The following is a 20,431-nucleotide window of genomic DNA, read 5'->3' as shown; positions in this document are numbered from 1 at the left end:
TCAGACGTTCTCTGCAGAGATGATGTATTTTCACAGACAAACCCCGGAAGTCAGCATCACACTGGTTCCCTCCAAACTCATTTCAGGGTTTCCAGGCTCATTCCCGCACCACTTTGTTTCTTTACTCTCCTGATGCAAAGGTCACGTTCCTCTTTGGACCTTCTACTACATGTGTGTGTATCCAACCTGTTCTCCTTCGCAACTTGTTCTATCAGGACACTTGTTCAGGACCCATTGCCTCACCTGGTTAGGTTTAGTCAAACATTGTGGTTTGGGTAAAAGTAAGTGCATTTGTTACGTAACTTCACTTTCATAGTTACATACCAGGGACGTGCGGTCAGGGGAGGCAGGTGAGGCAGAGCCTCACCACACTGTTTTATTTTAATTTAATCCCACAGCCCTGCTGCCTCACTAGAGCTCCAAATGTGGATTAATCCGCTGCTGAAAATAGTCCAACAAATGCACTGGTTCCTCCTGTTTGAGTAACATAAGAACTACAGTGACCAGCTGTTTTAGGAAATATCTGAGCTTTTATTTAAAAAAACAAAACAACTGTATATTTGAGCAGCTGATTAGACATTGACACAAGTGGAGTTTTGGTGCTCTTGGCAGGTTCATCCGTTTGTACTAAGTACTGCATGAGCGTCAGTCCAGAGCATGAGGACCTCTTCTCTTACAATGTGGTGAAAACAGCAGCAGAGCTGCATCAGAGCAGGGTCTTCCCTCGGCTGCTCACTGTACAGCAAACTAAAACAATTACATGGGTGAGTCAGTATTGATCCTCTGGGACTCTGTATTGATGCAGAGGACTGTTTTCAGTCAGATTCAGATTTATTATAATGCACTCTTTACCCTCAATTCCCACTGTGGTTTCGCATCCCTCGTTCATTCCCACAGTCTTTTCTTCAGTGGGGTTGTTTGTGTGGTTTCAATTCAACCTGCAACACATTCTGATATTGTATCTCATACATAATAGTCATGACCATCTGAATTAAAACACAGCACTAAGCTTAACATCAGACATGCAGTTATTCATAATTTTACCTATTACCAAGAGCATTCAGGACTACGTCTGTCTGTGGAAATGACATCACTGTCCGACCAATGTTTGGTGAGTAATAATCACCTGTTTACACAACCAAGAAAAGAAGTTCCCCTTGAAACCCCTTGAGTCAGACAAAAACAACCTGTTTTATTTTCAGATTGGTGGAATGCCTTTCTTATCTTTCATTTTCATCACCAACGCTGAGCGAAGAGTGAGAGCAATCTGTTCCCTCGTTCCTCAACTCCTCCCCTCTCCCCTTGTCAAGGTGTTAAGTGTGTGGTTGCCACGGGTTACACACCGGGACTGAGAAAGCAGCTCTGCCATTAAAAGTGAATGAGAGTGTGTGTGAGGAGCCGACCGGGCCTCTGTGGACAGCCCTCAGTGCTGCCACCCAAAGTTGAATCGCAAAGCAGCTGCAGTGCAACAGTTCAACAACAATGAATAAATGTAGCTTGTGTGTGTGTGTGTGTGTGTGTGTGTGTGTGTGTGTGTGTGTGTGTGTGTGTGTGTGTGTGTGTGTGTTAATTTACATGATTTACATGTGTCTCTAGCGGCCTCTTTCAGTCTCCATATAAACGGTCACACCTCTTATTTTCTGCTTTCCACTGCAAACCTCCTCGCTCAATGATTACACTGTTTTATGAATACTTTTATTCAAAGTACTTCATAATTGTTTCTACATGGAACAATGGCATTAGTCACAGCAAGTTAAGGGCTGGATACACATGAGGCAGAATGGATTCAGTCTTTTTTGTGACTATAATATCCAACAGATGATCACAAATAAGGTATATTTAGGTCTACTTCCATGGAGACACCAGCCCGGTCCCATTCCCAGGGCGTCAAATACCAGCATTTTGTATGAGACACACCGGGCTTCCAATTTACTCCAATGCAAACCCATACGCAGCAACAACTGCTCCAGAAGTCAGGTGACATAGGATAAAGTTTGCATAGGGAGGAGGTTGGGGTAGATGGATGAGTAAAACAAATGAAGGACTTTCACCCAGGAGATCGCTGTTCGTGTCCTTGTGAAACCAAAAGTCAACATTACATGAGTATGTAACGGTGAGGTTCGTGGCTGGTGAGGCACTGACACTACATAAGTCAGATTTACAAATATATGAACCCAATAGAGTAGCTTACATCACCATTCAATTGGCAGCTTGCACATTGACTACTGGTTGTTTTTCATATCAGCATTATTTACACACACATAGGTAAAGTACATATTTGATTCCACCGGGGCGTGTGCGCCGCGATCTGCCCCACCGGAAGAGTTTCAGAAGCGGATCGCTCGCGGGCACCACCCGCGAAAATCGTGAGATTCCGCGATAATCTGTGTAACAACCACGGATGTATAAAGAGAACAACAAACACATAAAAGGTTACTTTACCTGTCCGACGTTGAATTGCTGTTGATTTGTTCATATTTCCTTGTTTTTTGAGATATTTTTAAGCTTGGATATAGAATCTTACATTTTTGTGGTCAAAGCAAAATATAAGAAGAAGAAAAGTGTAGAAGAAGAGCAACAACAGAACAAGCATAAACCCGACCCGTGGACTCTCACACGCCCTCTTCTTTGAGGCAGAGTACTGTTTGCCTCCCCTCTGTGCTTTTTCACTGCGGTTTCTGTCAGATCAGCAACACTAAATATGTTCTACACATACGTGAAATACAGTACCTATTCTATGGAAAGAAAGGACATATAATAACTGTCTACAAATATTACAGTGGTGACAAACAATGAGAAAGCAAAAGGCACACGCAAGGGATGTGAGGGATTGCGCAATCTGAGGTAAGGCACAGCTTGTCGCTGCCTCACCTCAAGTGTAGGGATGGGTATCGTTTGGGTTTTTTCTGATACCGGTGCTAAAACGATACTTTTTAAACGATACCGGTGCCTAAACGGTGCCTGAACCGATACAAACACACAAAACGACATTAAAGAAAGGCATTTTTTTATTGCCAAGGCAATTTGTTTTCTTCAAATTGAACAATATATTAACTGTTTGAAGTATATTATAAATATAAATAAATACAAAACGCTTGGCTTCAAACTACAGCTTCAAACTTTTTAACTTCAAACTATGAACAATATATTAACTGTTAACAACAGTTTACAGTATACTTAAATAAATATAAATAAACTTCAGCAATTGTTTTGCAGAAATATGAGCATATTTGCCTTGGCACCGAAAGGAATCACCGAACGTATTTCAGTCGGCTCAAGCACCGAAAGGAAGCACCGAACGCATTTCAATCGGCTCAGGCACCGAAAGGAAGCACCGAACGCATTTCAGTCGGCTCAGGCACCGAAAGGAAGCGCCGAACGTATTTCAGTCGGCTCAGGCACTGAAAGGAAGCACCGAACGTATTTCAGTCGGCTCAGGCACCGAAAGGAAGCACCGAACGTATTTCAATTGGCTCAGGCACCGAAAGGAAGCACCAAAATCTGCGTTGCGTTTCGGTCCGGTAGGCACCTGTTGTATAGGAACCGGTATATTGGCATCGGTTTTCGGTACCCAACCCTACTCACGTGTCTCCTCTGTTTGAACAGGACATGCCCTAATTCAGCAATTTTGATTATAATGCGTGAAATGATTGGAATCATACAGAAATTACATTTATAGCACAGATCAGTAGAGAAATATTAATATTTATTTTATTTTAGCATTATTTGTTTTTTACTTGTCATGATGACATGTGTTCATGATAATGAAGGAACATGTTATCCAGTGCAACAGTGTGGTCACTCATGTGCTTTTAATAACTTTTGAACAACAATGGAGCTCTAAGGCACAGAGGAAGGAGACGTATCAGGCTTTGATACACACCCAGTACTTGAAAGGAGATGTTGGTTCTGCAACAAAGTATTTATTACACTTATTATTGAAACTATATTTAAACCTTGTAGTAAAATGGATAATCGCTCTGAACCGCTTCATTAGTCTCCTGTGCAATCCGTGCATGCAGGGATCCATGAGAGCGAGTGTGTTTTCTAAAGACCTCATTTGAAGCAGAAAGATTGGTTACATGATTCCGATCTTTTTCTGAGAAAGTAACGATGAATGAACTATGAGAAATGAGATAACAGTGAACAGAGCCAGGCAGATAAACTGACGGAGGTGCAGTGATGTAAGAAGCAGATAATGCCTCTGTGTGTGTGTGTGTGTGTGTGTGTGTGTGTGTGTGTGTGTGTGTGTGTGTGTGTGTGTGTGTGTGTGTGTGTGTGTGTGTGTGTGTGTGTCATAAAGATTAGCAGTATGAAAAAGGACCTTAGAGTACTGTCCCTATATGTGTGCGTGTAAGAGAGAGCACACCTGGCCAGAGTGTGCACTTCTAAGTCTATTTTAGGAATTATCGAGCTCAACATTTTGGATCAAAACATGGCCGTTATAATTAGGGCTGCAACTAACGATTATTTTTTCGATTAATCTGTCAATTATTTTTTCGATTAATCGATGAATCGGCGGGGAAAAGGCGAGTGAATAAAAACGTGTCTTTAGTCTTGCAAACTATACCACCCCTGCTTTACTACTGTTATTAACGAGCTAACGCTAACTTGTCATGCTTGTCAAGCTGGATAACGAGTAAACACCAGCACCAGAAGAGCTACTGGAGGGACATTACGTTCCTCACTTCAAAACGGAACAACAGTACGATTCTGTAATGACTTATCCTGCTGTTGAACTCCCTTCCTCCTCATCAAGGACTCCATTACATTACATTACATTACATTACAGTCATTTAGCAGACGCTTTTATCCAAAGCGACTTACAATAAGTGCATTCAACATTGGTAATCAAAAGAACTACTAGTCACCAGAAGTCATAAGTACATTTCCTTTTCCAAACAAGCATCTAAGAGCATGAAGCAGAGCATAACGAATACAATAAGGGCAACAAGCTAGTATGAATACAATAAGTGCTGAGTGGAAGGCTCAGGGTAGCACTTTCTGAAGAGGTGGGTTTTCAGCCAGCGCCGAAAGATGGTCAGCGACTCCGCTGTCCTGACGTCAGTGGGAAATTCATTCCACCACTGTGGGGCCAGGACAGAAAACAGCCGTGACCGGGTCGATCGGCCGCCAGGACCTCTGAGCGACGAGGCAACCAATTGCCCCGAGGCAGCAGAGCGAAGTGGTCGGGCGGGGGTGTAGGGCTTGACCATGGCCTGGAGATACGAAGGAGCTGTTCCTTTCACTGCCCTGTAGACTCCAACATGTTTACGTTTTAGGTGCTGAATCATCACCGTGGTGCTCCCGTGCCATGCCATGTCGCTTTTGCATATCTTGCAATTAACACACTTTTTCGATTTATTTAGTGTGAAATGCTCCCACACCTTGGATGACTTAGGTTGTACTGATTTCTCTGCCTCCGCCATGTGTTTCAGAACAACGTTACGGGTCTCTCCGATGGTTTTTCCTCTACCTCCGCTCTGCTCCGTGCTCAACTCAACTTTTTTTTTTTATTCTCAAACATCTCCGCGACTTATTGAGTGGCGTAATAATCGCGCGACGCAACGAATCGATAATGAAAGTCGTTGCCAACGCTTTTAATCGATTTTAATCGATTTTAGCGATTCGTTGTTGCAGCCCTAGTTATAATCCAGTACAGATTTCAAGTATATACAAGGCCAACACCGCCATGATTAGGGATAAATAGCCCCCTGTTCTGTGTTCAAAACCGTTCTCAAAACTGTACCAAGGCACTTTGGATGAAGCTATCTAACAAGCTGTTAGTGTAAAGCTTCCTGCTTTTCCTACGGTGTCTCGTGTGTAGGAGAGAGCTGATTAAGTCTTCTAATCTTGGGCCTAGTGATTCTCTCACAGGATTTAGCCTGCTCTCTGTATGCTCACACAGTACCTCCATCAACAGAAAGATTAGCTGATGTAATGTTAATGTCTAGATGTAATTTAGACATTAACAGCCTGTTTTCACTAAATATGTTTAGGGGAACGCCACCAATTTGTATACATTAGTAAATCCTCCCAGGGAGTAATACTCACCCTGTCATGACAGTTGTATAATGTCTTTTGTGCCTCTGGAGGAGCTTTGTCAAGTCTAAGAAAATAATCCCGGTGATTTCGTAATGACGTCATCAGGTTTAACTCGGCTCGGCCTCTGAGACTTAAAACTTATAGCAGAATGCCGGCATTACAAACTGGGGGCTTTGAGTTTGAAAGGAGTGGGCTTTCATCAGGCAGGGCGGCTACAACACAATATGCTTTACAGTTTACATTATTATGGAAAATGGACGATTCAGTGTGAAATATTGTAACTTTTTTTATATTGCCGGAACATTCAATGAAATGGAAATATTTTAGATGTTTTGTGCATCGTTTTCAATGCATTCTTCCCAGATTCTGCCTGACATTAGTTATTTTGGAAACACTGAGAAATGTGTGGCTTTGAACAAAGTTTGACTGCATAGCATGAGCTTCTAATGATGGTGGGCCAGAAGTCAAGGTATTCAAACAAGCACAAATGGCCATCCTCTCATTCATACAGTTTGTCATATTCACATTATAAATGCAAACTTCCATCTCTGCTCTGTTTTATTGCAAAACATCAGGAGTTTGACTGAGATCTAAATATAATGTCACAAATATTTGTTGCAGTGCAAATGCTGCTTGGTTTAACTCCGAAGGGTTTGCCGCTTAACACTAAACCACAAGCTAAATTCATTCAGTGCAGATGCTGACATGCATCTTAACATTGTCATTGAGTCTTGCACCTCTGAAATAACACTTTTTACTCCCTACAGACAAAGTATTCATTTAAGTCTGATGAGGAGACAGAAAAGAATGTCACACTTTGCAGATGATGACCCACAATTTCTATCCAATATTCTGCTTGTGTCTATATTTTGTGTCATTTTGCGCCATTTTTCTTTGGCCTCCTTATTAGGGAATTTGACCTCTATAATTGTACTGGTTGTTGGTGGTTCAGTGTTTAATAAAAAGTGCCCTTTCAGAATGCTGATACTCCATCTCATGTGTGTTGTCTTAAATGCCATGCGATGCTCTGTTGTGATATCGATAGCGTGTGTTTCATGTTCATGCTCTACTCATTCTCGTGCATTTATTAATCTGCTTTTCTGTGTGCATTTGTTTTAACATTGCGCTCTTCTTTGTTTTTTGCTCCATGTGTTTCTGCATGCAACTCGTCCATAGCTTTGTACCAATGGCTAGAAGCAGACCGCCAAGGCCGGGATCCAGACACTGCAGCCACAGGTAAACGCCACCAACTGTTCCAAATGTTCATCATGGTTCGCTACGCTGTCTGCATACCCGTCTGCTTTTCCTCAGTCCTTTGATGATTTGACCGAAAATACATGACTTGAGACACGACTTGGAAGTTATAGACTCTGGACTTGACTTGAGACAGGATTACTCGAATGACTGTCTGTGTTGATTTTTGTTAATAAAGTTATGTTTGTTTTTTATTTCATTACATTTATTTCATTGATATCAATTATTATAATACAAATTCAATTTATTGTCATCATTTTTGAACAGGTTCAATAAATTAGCCAATAATATAATTATTAGTCAAGTACTCATACCTTGTCATTTCTCTTTATAAAGACAGGATAGTCAGACTGCAGGATCTAGTGAGGGACAAAGTGACGAGACCTTGACTGGCCTTAACTAAAGGCGTGATTTGATTTGACATAACCTTTGACTTGAAATAAGTTGGCCAAGAAAAAACAACTTGAGTACACGTGTACATGTACACACAGAAATGTACATGTAACAACAAAAGTGGTCCAAGTACTGGTCCTTGTGGAACACCACATTTACCCTGAGATGTCACGATAACTGCTTTTGTGGGGCGATATGTTGTCCCAGAGATAATTGCAGTTAGAGATATTATTTTCATTTTAAGATAATTTTATGCCACTGATATGATAATAATGCAAACACTGTTTCAAAGGGCAATGCTCTTTTAATTCTAAAGAATATTCAGACAGTGGAAAGAAAAAAAATTATATTTTAAATAAATAAAACATTTAGTTCAGGCTCTTTTTAACCAAAATGTGTAATGTCTGCACAATGCCCAATTCTTAGAATGGTACATAATACTCTGCTGTTTATTCTGGCATCATGTTTGCTAAAATGTTGGTGATGTTCTTATGTGAATAACCACACATGTAGACACAACAGGCATTATGAAGGTCATGACCATATATGGTATGATAAGTTGATAACGTGATTATCTGACAGGCCTCAATGTTACCTGGATCATATCTACATTGCTCTATATGCTAATAAAAAAGACAGAGTGGAAGAAAATGCTTGGATTCAAAGTGAGTTCACACAAAAGTCATCATCACTGCAATCAGCTGATATTAGAAAAAAATCAATAAACAGCAAGCAGCTTGTGACCCGGAGTCGAGATGTTATGTGATGGTGTTAAGTTAACCATCTGGGGAGGATGACGATGCCGAATAGACAACCTTTTACACTTAAGCAATAGCCTGAGCTGTGATATAATCACAACATATCACGGTCTGAAGGGAGCTATTGCTTTTGCAAAACGGTCATAAGAATGACAATTTGTTTCGGTTACATTTACATAATAGACATTTCTGATATTTATTTATTTTGTATTGACAAAATGCCAGTATTTAAATGCCTCAACTGTTAAAGTTAGAATTATGGTAAATGGGTAACTGTATAATGAAAAGTATATATAAACAATATAATAATATAAACAAAATAATAAACAAAAATTATTAAATATTAAATTAAATATTTTTTTTAATTAAACCGAAACTGTACTGAACCGTGACTCAAAAACCGAGGTACATAACGTGAATTGTGTGTACCTTTACTTATTGATTCAAGCTCTACATGTTATACATTACATTATCTGTCTTTATTTACAGTATTATACTTGTAGAACTAGGTGACGTGAACTTGCTATCCATGATTTAATTTTGAGAGATATTCAATTAAAACCCCATTTATTTACCTCATAGAGAAATCCCTTCAGTCTTCATTATATTTGTATTAGGCTGACATCACGTCTATGGTCTCCACCACTTCTACCTGGATTACTTCCTTCGTTACATTTCATCCTCTAAGTCACCCTCTCTGCTTCATTTCCTTTCTTCGTTGCACAGTATTTGGGTCAAATTTTGTCTGAGCTTGTTTTCCAAATCAGTCTTTTTTTTATCTTCCGCCCCTCTCTTCATCCAAAGTCTCGTGAAAGAAATGCAGTGTCCTGTTTCCCTCCCTCCAGGTTATTATTGTGTTGTTTTCTGTCTGTCCCTGCTTGCAGACTGGAGTTTGGGTAGTTAATAAAAGTAAAGGATGGAGGGCTTAATCAGAGCAAGGCTCTTCTTTTCTCTTTCTTCCCCTCTTCATCTTTTCCCTGTCATTTTATGTTTGTCGTGGTTAAAGGCCTCGAGACACAAAGCCCCGGACCTCCTGGGTCACATAGCCAACTAGTGAAACCGTGTGTGTGTGTGTGTGTGTGTGTGTGTGCGTGTGCGTGTGCGTGTGCGCGCGCACTCTCTCTCTATCTGTCTCTCTGTCACTCTCACTCTCAATGTAGTTCAGTGAGAAACATTGAATGTTAACACGGTTGTGTTCATTCACGAGAAAGCTCCACAGGGTGCTTTTTATAATAAAGTCTTCCAAAATGTTTGTCATTGTCAACAAATCCCTCATGCACAGCCACACTAATATGTTTTAAAACAAAAATGATCTCAGTCCAAACTAAAACCCCTGAAAATGAATATCACGTGACTTTTCACGTACACTGGGCATGCAGGTGGGTGCCGGTGTAAACAGGAAGTAGATTGGTTGCTTAGTTAAAAAAAAAATACGACAGAGTGATAAAGCAGTCTTTAATAATGTTGTGCTTGATACTTAAGATCTAACTCTAAAATCTTCCTTATTTTAATTTATTTCAAAATGAACACGTGCACACACTGGTTTACTAGATTATGGGTCCATAAACATGGTCATCACACGTCTCTCACTCGTTCCCTCTCGGTTTCGTTGTTGTCTGTTCTCACTCGTAGCTCTGCTGGTGGCTGAAGTCTCTGTCGTACTGTAGAGCAATCAATGTTTTGTTCCTTTACAGTTTGTGTGTGGACTTCACAATAGTTGTGCAGAACAAAATAAGCATTAATAAGAAAAGGAAAGTCCTCCATTTTGTGTCCGTCATTCTCAAAACCGCAAACTGTGACTTCAGACTGTAGGTCTGATAATGCGGCTGGACACGCCGCTCACTAATCGCTCGAAAAAAGTACAAAATGATCAGATTTTTTATGTGAATATGTTCTGGTTTCTTTACTCCTCCACGAATAAACTGAATGTCTTTGAAAAGTCTTTAAAAGCAAGCCATTGGAGGATGCCATTTTGGGCTTTGGGAAACACTGACCAACATTTTTCACCATTTTCTGACATTTTATAGCCCGAACAACTAATTAATTAGTCGAGAAATGAATCAACAGATTAATCGACAATGAAAAAAAGTTGCAGCCCTTCTATGAACACACACTGTAGTTTATTTTCCCACATACACCGTCTTGCTGCCAGAAAGACTTGCTAGAGCACCAAATGTGGATTAATCCCATGACGCCTTTGACTATATCCGCCTGCCCTCCCCCCGCATCTCTACCTCGAGTGACATTAGAAATAATGTAATGTGAGCCTGTTTAAAGGCTTCTACAGGTGGGATAAAGACCCTGGCTACTATTTGAGAATTTATGCAGTAAGTCAATGTGTTCGCCGTGTCCTCACACAGAAGCCTTATTGATCTGATGACAGTTGGAATGATCAATGACTAAACATTTCAGTCTGCCCCTTCTACTTTATCCTTTATCCTGCAATCTTCTTCACTACCCTTCTGACCTCGCTCTTATCGTAAAAGCTATCGACAGTCAATACACCGATTCTCTGAGTCACAGAGCCCATTCACTGAAATCTGAAATCAATTTTGGTTTGTCTCCAACTCGTAGCAGGATTGTTGGAGGCCTGGTCACTGGTGTGTGGATTAGCGGTGAGATTTAATAGCCCACAGAGAGTCATTACGGAGCACCATCAGCACTTCATCAGCAAAAAAGTTTTAATATTGACTCTGCTGAAGAGTCTTTATGATCTTTTTAAGATTCCCACTGGGGATGAATTAAGTAATTGAATTAAGTTAATTCAGAATAGTTTTGTCCTCGCGGTCTGTAGACCAGGGCTGTTCAATTAATGTTCAACAAGGTCCATTTAGAGAATTTCCTCATTAAAAGGTCCAGAACATCACAATAATGTCTGTCTAATAATGATATAGTGCCATAATTGCAGTAGCCTAGCAGTTGCATTAACGTCTGTATGTAGTCAACAGCTTACTGTCAAATCAAAAAAGCAATGTTTATAGTCACTTTTCAAATTCAACTGGATGAATTATAAATAAATACTCTTAACAATAAATACAGTAAGGGCTGGATTTAAAAATAATAAAAACATTACAGAAAATGTAGTGCCTAAAATACTTTATTTGTCTTTGCCCTGCAGCTTTTAATTCAGGTGTTAAGAGATGTCACCCAAAAAAGCCACAGTATTATATTCTTCTCATCTTTTAATGTTTGTGTGCTGGGACTTGATCTGTAGTTATTAAACCAGTTGTTTAAGCCTCATGCCTCTCTGTTAACATCATTGTTGGGCAGTGAATTCATGTGTTAAGATTCTGATCATATTGGGCTCTTAGATTTATTTATTATCTGCGTCTTCATTTCAGATGCGAGTGGGTACGTTTGCTCAAAAGATTAGTACTTTGTCTTGTGTTGGAACTTCACATTAACGTTAACGTTCTCTGAACATATGAGACACACTGGTTTTGAACTGCCCGTGGGAAGAATGAACCTATAAGAGTCTGTCCATTCTTGGTTAAAGGCTCTGGTCTCTCTGACGACATGTGAAATAACTGACTAATTTATTTTTCCGACTGTTTGGCCTCTCGTCCAGTCTCTCCCATCTGTTTATATCTCACTCAAGCCGCGACGCTTATCGGAATATGTAACGGGTGTAGTAAGGACCCAGGAGCAGTACGACAAACACCAGGGATGATTTGAATCAAAGCTTTAATTTCTTCGTAACACACAACAGGTTGAATCTTCACAGGAATACAGCGGCAGGCTCTCGTGGTCGGGGACAGAAGGCAGAGTGAATTACTGGGAAAGAGGCAAGGCAGGGTAGTCACAAACAGGCAGGGTCAGTATCTCGGGGTCGGGGACAGAAGGCTGAGTGAATTACCGGGGCAGAGGCAAGGCGGGGTAGTCCAAGACAGGCAGGGTCGGTAACGGGAAATCAGTCCAAGGGAAACCGCTGGAAGGTCTGGCATAGAAGCAGAGAACAATCTGGCAGTGAGTGTGTGTGTGTGTGTGTGTGTGAGACTGGGGTCTAAATAGTAGGTGCAGCAGAGAGAGCAGGTGAGAGTGATTGGGCTGATGAGGTGGGTGTGACTAACAGCTGCACTGAATGAGCTGATTAGGTGAGTGAGAGATAGAGTGACAGGAGAGAAGGGGCAGAGCTGTGACAGAATACACATATTTGATTGGCTGAGCAGCATCACGTGATGTGATTTACAACACATGTAATTGGTGCTGAATGAGTACCGTAAAGGCTGGAAAAGCTGTGCCAGTTAAAATAGAGGCGCTCCATCAAAATGTAATAATTCTCAATGATCTATCGGTTATAGGTCCAGGTCCGGATGCAATGCCGTCTGGGTCCGGACCTGGACTGCGGTCCGCCTATTAGTGACCCCTGCTGTAGACTGACAAAGGAGACTAGCTAAAAGAGAATTTCCACCACGATACTTTATCTTTTAAATGGTTGGTTTACCTAGATCACAAAAAACGTTCTACCTAAGAAATGGTTCATATAAAATCTGTTGATAGGATGTTGTATGTTAACGCCTAGATGAAGAGCAGATATCCTTTATCTGAAGACCAACAGCCTTTGCTCATCTAAATCTACGACAAAGGACTATAACACTTCAGGAGCAAATGCATTAACATTCAACATTAAAATGAGAACCATATCCAAAAATTCTGAAAATAACAAAACATAATACAGCTACAACAAGAGAAAACATGCTGCCAGAGAAGAAACACCAACACTTTGGTTTTAAGGGTCTGTAATTTGGAATTGTTTCCTATACCTTTCTAAAAAAGAAATCCTGGAAAGAACTCCGATAAAATATGTACAGAGCTCAATTGATAAAGAATTAGACTGTGTTGAAGTCAGTTGTCTGGAAGAAATAGATGTAGTGTGATAGTTAGATAGCCTGCTCTGATGGACAGCTGTTGTCTCTGGAGCAGCTGTTGGGGCTGTCCTGAGTTTGTCTGTGCTATGACCTGTCTGTCTCTCTCACACATATATCAGTGAAATATATGTCCATAGAAAAAGACGGGGCTGTGTAAAATATGTAGGCTTTAATAGATAGATGATGTTATATTGTAAATCCACAGTATTTTTCCACTGCCTTTTCCACCGTCCACACTATCTGATGCAACACTAGAGATGACACAATTTGCATTTTGGTTAATTGTTGTTGGCGTTTAGATTTTTACAAAAGATGTTGCACTTCAAAGAAGCTAATCATTATGCCTATTTCTCTGATTTTATTGAAGGTTGACCAGTGAGGAGAGGACTGAGAGAGACCTCAGGCTTGTTCAAGTTGTGTGTGTGTGTCCAGCGAGTTGTGTACTGATATGGGGGACGAGGGAAATGTAGAGCAGTCCAGCTGCTGACAGAGAGGAATCTCATGCATGCAGTCAGAGTGGACGTCAGTGACACACACTGTTGATGAGGTCATCCTCCCTGAGCCAGTGCTCTTGATTCTACACAGCTTCATGCTTTTATGTTTCTAAAGCCCCTCTCCCACTGGACAAAAACAACACTGGCTTTGGTCTTCAGTTGGAAAAGTTACAATCGGCATTCATTCCCGGGGCATAAACGGTATTTAATGGCCCCTCTGCCAGTGCAATTCTATGTGACGCATGTTGAAGTGAATATATCATAAATAAAATCAACAGGGATTTTTACAGTTATTGGAATTTATTAACGGACAATACGTTCAATTACCATGCTCTCTTCAAAGCCACCAGACTCCAGTCAGACGACAGTCATTTTAACATGCTGATCATGGAAACATACTCCATTCACTCAAAAAGAAACGGATAAAACTCATCAAAACTTTTGTTTCTATTTTCCACTGTTCCAACAATCACCAACTGAATGAGTAAATATTTTTTTTAAATAATTAACCACCATAGCAGTTGACTAAACCTGTTATTCAAAAAATCTAACAGAAAGGTAAACTTGTCAGTGCTCTTTATGCATCCATGAATCTACTGCTCTGCTGACAGTGGGAAAGGCACTTTTTTTGCCTGTTTTCAAGTATTTAAAAAACCTGCATAGCGATAATTTTGATGGAAAAAGGTTATTTCAGATGTTTCCTCTGATACTTCCCTGATCATTTGCACCAGAAACGCAGAAATTCAACTATATAACACACTGAAACGTACTTTAAATTTGACATACCAGCTGGTGGTCATGATGCTGATGTGTTGACCAATGCATCATTGCGTTTGTCTCTGCATCTTCTCATCCGTCCAGGTGAGGACTTTGAGCAGAACCCCCTGAAGAGGACGTTCAAGTCCAAAGTTCTGGCACGCTACCCCGAGAATGTGGAGTGGAACCCCTTCGACCAGGATGCCGTCAACATGGTAGGTGCCATTATATTATGTAAAAAGGGTAGATGAGTGACAACTGTAGTGAGTCTAATAATACGTCCAGCAGGGCAGGAAGAGACTAGAGGGATCAATTACAGAGGACACTGCAGATAATTTAAAGCAGTATTTTGGGGTGACACTTCTTTGTTAGGAGGAAACCACACATTTTGAGCATTAAAGGCCCTGGATTAAAATGCATTGTAGCCCCTCCCATCAGTGTATGAATGGGTATGAATGGGTGAATGATGACATGTAGGGTTAAAGTTCATTGAGTGGTAAGAAGGCTGGAAATATACAAGTACAGTCCATTCACCATTTGCCATCACTCTGGACCTTATGTTTCACTGTATCACATCCAGAGAGAAAACAGCGTGAAGAGAAATAATAAACAGGATGTGTGGATACGATGAATATAAAGTTCTTCTGTTTCACAGAACCAGAGAGTCATTGAAAACTCCTTGAGAAGTGTGATTGTGATGCTGAAAGTTCTAAACTGTTGGTACGGTACCCTTGACAGGAAGAACAAGAGTGCGCACGGTCACCTCCCATTTTTCCACCTGCCCCGGTGTCAGCGCTGATGAATAATTCAGCCGCACTTCTCGCCTTACGTCGGCATGGAAACGGGCCACCGAAACCCGACACCCTGCGACATTCTCTCTCTCTCTCTCTCTCTCTCTCTCTCTGTCTCTCCTCTCTCTCTCTCTCTCTCTCTCTCTCTCTCTCTCTCTCTCTCTCTCTCCCTCCTCTCTTCCTCCCCTTTCTCTACACCTCCATCACCCGCTCATCCCATCATGCTTTCCTCTCTGGAATGTTCTCATCCCAGCTCCTCCTCTACCTCCTGCTGCGAGGTGAGAGAGGAGGAGGATGGGTGGGTGTAGTCACACTTCTTGTTATGTCGGTGAAGCCTCCGTGATTATTGTTTTTAAACCCCAACAATCACACACACACACACACACACACACACACACACACACACACACACACACACACAACTCTTGTTCGTGTTTCGTAGTTTTCGTGACATTTTCCACCCACGCTCTGCCAATTATTTTCAACCACCACAAATGGATCTCTAAAACATCAGAAATCTCCAATTTTAAATGGAGGAGCAGTTTTCATTTTGTCTGATGCTGTCATGCTGTCACTCAGGTTTTCTCTGTGACCATCAAACACTGCTACTGCTAAAACAAAGCTACTTCATCAAGAGACATAACATGTATTGGAACAGAAATCCCTCTGCTGACTGAATGAATTATTGGCTAATGAACCCTCCTTGTTTTGAACAAAGACATTCACTAAAGATACTCACTAAAAGAAGCAACAAGAGGGGGATGACCAAGCCAATGTATAAAGAGAGAGAACCGCTTGCACCACGCTCTGAGAATTAACAGTGTGACGATACTGCCAGAGAGTTTTGTCTTGTTCCTCGTTGGCAGAGTGAGATTACAAAAATGCCACGATTAACCATTCATTTTCAGAGCACCTGTAATACTGGGGAAGTTTCATAGTGATATTCATTAGTTCATTTGTTACTCTATACCTAACTGTAGAAATTGATTCCAACAATTCCTCTGATTAGTTTAGTCAGACTTTTCATTCATTATCAAACGTGATCCAGTTGTTTGTTACAACCATAGACTTTATTTAAGAAGTGGACGTAGTCATTGTGCCGTCACTCATCGGTTTGTGGACTGCCATTTTGAAGTCTTGAGTTTGGTGATTTCGTCGTCACCATGTTGTTTTTTTGCAACCAATAGTTACCATATTTGGAATGTGGAGGAGTGACTTAGATATGCCGTATAAGGCTCTTGTAACGGCAGTGACCTGTCAATCACAGTAAGCCTGCCCTAAAGCATACCCTGCTTTATGGTCTATTTGACTCTAAATGGACCATCATTTACTAAATGAACATCATGCTGTATTGAAGAAGACTTAAAACTAGAGATTGAGACCATAAACTCATGTTTACTGAGGTAATAAATCAAGTGAAGCCCCGACCGGCTGGTTAAGATGAGTGAGGAGTCAGCAGTCAGTGACGCTATAAAACGATCAATAAAATGGGTTTTTTAAAAATTACGAATCACCGCTAACAAAAGAGGTTGTGAGTTCAAGATTGGCCGTGGACCGACAGACAGACACACGCACACACACACTCAACCAAACTCATCTCCTGGCGAAGATAACAATCCACTTAAGGTATTCACTCAAGTGTGGATTTGTCTCTTTGTAATGACTCTCAGTTGTTAAACACTAATTATCTTTAAAATATTTGTAGTTTAAAACCACTATGTGTAGACTTTCAAAAATTGCAACTTTGATAGTATCAGAAAAGGCCATATGGTAGACAGCCATGCATGCTTCTACAGTTCTCACCCCACAGAAGAAGAGCTAACATAAACCACAGCAAACAAAAACATAAAAGTAAAGAAAATAGTGTTTTTAACTATAATTGGCAATATCCTGTGTTGAAGTGACTCCTGTCCTCTCCCTTTCCCCTGCAGCTGTGTATGCCTAAAGGCCTGTCGTTCAGGACTCAAGCGGACCAGCACGACCCGCAGTTCCACTCCTTCATCATCACAAAGGAGGACGGCTCTCGGACCTACGGGTTCGTCTACACCTTCTACGAGGAGGTGACCAGCCCGCAGATCTGCTCCGCCATGCAGACACTCTACCAGATGCACAACACACAGAGTGCCACTGCCAACACCCCTTCCTCCTCCTCCTCCTCCTCCTCCAGCATGGACTCCCTGGCCAGCAGTTTGGACGAGGCCGACCTCCCCATCTCCTCGTCCCGGCGGGCGGGCGGCTACGACTCATCGCGGGACACCCTCTATGTGTCCAAGGCCCTGTGCCTGATCGTGCCCATGCCCTTCATGCACGCCTGCCGGCGCTTCCTGTCACAGCTGCACAGGGCCGTGACGTCCGCCACCGCCCCCCCGCTGCCGCTGGAGAGCTACGTTCACAACATCCTGTACGAGGTGCCGCTCCCAGCTCCGGGACGCTCGCTCAAGTTCCACGGCGTGTACGAGCCCATCGTGTGCCAGAGGCCCGGCCTGGGGGAGCTGCAGCTGGCCGACTTCCCCCTCGCCGAGGCCTTCAGTCTGCTGGGAGTGGAGAACCTGGTCCAGGTGTTCACCTGCACCCTGCTGGAGATGCAGATCCTCCTCTACTCTGGTGGTAAGGACAACTTGTGATTAAAGTCAGCATATCACACTTATCTTAGCACAGTCAGGCGTTTTGGTACACAAACACACAGACACACACTTGCAAACACACACAATGGCAACTGGGATTTGAATATGTTAATTACTTTTAATTCACTTTTTTTTCCTTTTGATCTGGAGTAAGTTACCAAATTATCTTCTATAACTACATACATATTACATTGCTTAGATTTTAATAGTAGATCATCTATAGCAATGCATCATATTCTATAAGATCATTGTCTGTTTGTAGTGTCAGTACAGTACATTATTTATCCTCTGAGATGTAGTGCAATCTGAAAACCACCTCTATATCCTAGCATCTGTGTCAGAGTGATATCCGTCCGTTTCAAAGACGAGGATTGTAACCAATTAGATGTAGTGATACAATGGTGACTGGGTCCGCCCACTTAGTGTCAAAAAGAAAAACTAGACTTGCAAGCAAGCAAGTGAATTCATTTCAACATATTTCATGTTGCATTATAAATCTTTCTAACAAGGGCGCAAGGACGCCGGAAGACGGTCTCTAGTATTTTTAGGGTTATGGGTTACACGGTCTCTAGTATTTTTAGGGTTATGGGTTACACGGTCTCTAGTATTTTTAGGGTTAGGGGTTACACGGTCTCTAGTATTTTTAGGATTAGGGGTTAGGTTGAGAGAACTACAGTAGCCCATCAGTAGCACCGAGTCCAAAAACAATAGATTCTTCATTCATTTCAATCAAACCACTCCTTTGGCAGGGCAGGGCAATCTGCTGAAGAGGAAATTTCCAACACAAACTTCTGATGAAGACAAGATATAAGAGAGAATTTCATGCAAGTGGGAGTGGGTGGCTGTTTTGACTTTTTTGTTGAAACTTAATGGCAGGCTGTGAGGCTAGAGAAACTTATACCTAGTGTTCTGTTAAAACTTGGTGGCTCAGAGACAAAAGAGAAAATGGCCTTTAATAATCGTCAGCTACACATGAGGTGAACTGTGCAGAGCTAGGTTTCCCTTCATCCATTATTCACAGCTACAGTGAGGCACCGTCGGGTGACCTCACATAAAACCCAGCTACTCTGAACTACTCTGCGGACTGAGATCAGCTTTCGTCCTACATCCCGTCCATCCAACTCTCTCTCGGTTTCACTGCTCCGGTCTGCTCTGCAAAGCACTCTGTAACATTCTCTGTTTGTTTAGCTTCTGTGCCGGATGAGTCATGGAAATAGAAAAAGGTCTGCATGCACACAGAAATCTTCAACCCCAAAATACAACCATGCATCTACAGGAGTCTGCAGCATGCATACAGTATGTGGGCCCGTTCCTGTGGTGCAGACCCATTGCAAGAGGTGTACAAGTGAAATCACACTGCTGCTCTTTGAAATGGGTGAGCTAACTCAGCATCAGTCTAAATCAGGACATGTAGCCGTATATCCTTCTGAACTATGTCTGTTAAATTAGGGTTAGGGTTAGGGTTAATGGAGTTCTGATGCAGAATACCGATCATAGTATTATTGTAATGTCATAGTATGACAAACAACAGTGCAAACTTTTGGCATCTGAAAAGGCTCCAAACTTCTGGACCTGGGAGACTATGAAGTGAGTGCTTTGACATGCAAGGCAAGGATCAGGTGACTTACAGCAGGCCACTATAAGCTTTGTAACCTATTATGATCTTCTAGCCCACACACTTGTGAGTTTGATGATGCTATAAGTTTTTATTTAAGAAGAAGTTCAAATGGACACATTCCAATAGGAATTCACTAGTGAAAATGATGCTTGTAGTCTTTTTGTTTACAACAGTAGCATTCATTTGTTCCATATAGCTATATTGTTTGTTCTATATAGAGACATTCTGAACAGAGCTGTTAGTAAATAGTTTGCTTGGAAAGAGACTCAAACATTTATGAGTTTAGGGGAAAATTATTGTAAAAGTAACTTATATTTATCCTTAAAGGGGTACTTTTTTTTTAAACCAGGTTTTATGAAATACTAATCTATAGTCTGTGTATTACCTACAGTAAGCCCTCTGAGACAAATTTGGGATTGTGGGCTATACAAAATATATTGAATTTAATTTAATAGATCCTTGAAGCAAAATCATCACGGAGTGCCTTGGTAACCAAGTGGTTACAGCGCATGCTATACAATCGCATCATCGGTTTGATTCCAGCCTTTCGACCTTTGTTGAATGTCATCTTTCAGACATGAGATTGATATCAACCTTCTCATCTTGGCTCAGAATTAAAGCTTGTGTAACTGAAAGTGTACAGCCCAAAATACAGACATATTGTGGTTAGCATCAACTCTGAATAGCTAGAAAAATGGTGACCAACAAAACGCTGCATCAGGTGAACATCCATCCACCCGCACAGACTGTTTGGATGATGTTTGGACAGAGAAAAAACTACAGTAATGATCACATAGCTCCAAAATGTCATATTGAAAGAAACAGGTCAG

The 20,431-nt window shown here is 41.4% G+C and overlaps 1 protein-coding gene across 6 annotated transcripts in view; it reads left to right on the top strand.

Moving 5' to 3' along the window:
- LOC137877260 (DENN domain-containing protein 5B-like) overlaps positions 1-20,431 on the top strand; it is a 78,349-nt gene that overhangs the window by 23,392 nt on the left and 34,526 nt on the right. For 5 of the 6 annotated variants that reach the window (XM_068717049.1, XM_068717048.1, XM_068717051.1 and 2 more), the window contains exons 2-4: positions 7,222-7,281; positions 14,674-14,783; positions 17,291-17,966. In XM_068717049.1, coding sequence (XP_068573150.1) covers positions 7,222-7,281; positions 14,674-14,783; positions 17,291-17,966 — 846 coding nt within the window. The remainder of the gene's footprint in view (positions 1-7,221; positions 7,282-14,673; positions 14,784-17,290; positions 17,967-20,431) is intronic. The other variant, XM_068717052.1, reaches the window with a different exon arrangement.

The sequence above is a fragment of the Cebidichthys violaceus genome, unplaced genomic scaffold (assembly GCF_023349555.1).
Source record: "Cebidichthys violaceus isolate CVI_PGR_0920_01 unplaced genomic scaffold, fCebVio1.0.p SCAF_21, whole genome shotgun sequence".
Taxonomy (NCBI): Eukaryota; Metazoa; Chordata; class Actinopteri; order Perciformes; family Stichaeidae; genus Cebidichthys; species Cebidichthys violaceus.
This window is presented reverse-complemented; position numbering and strand designations above follow the sequence as displayed.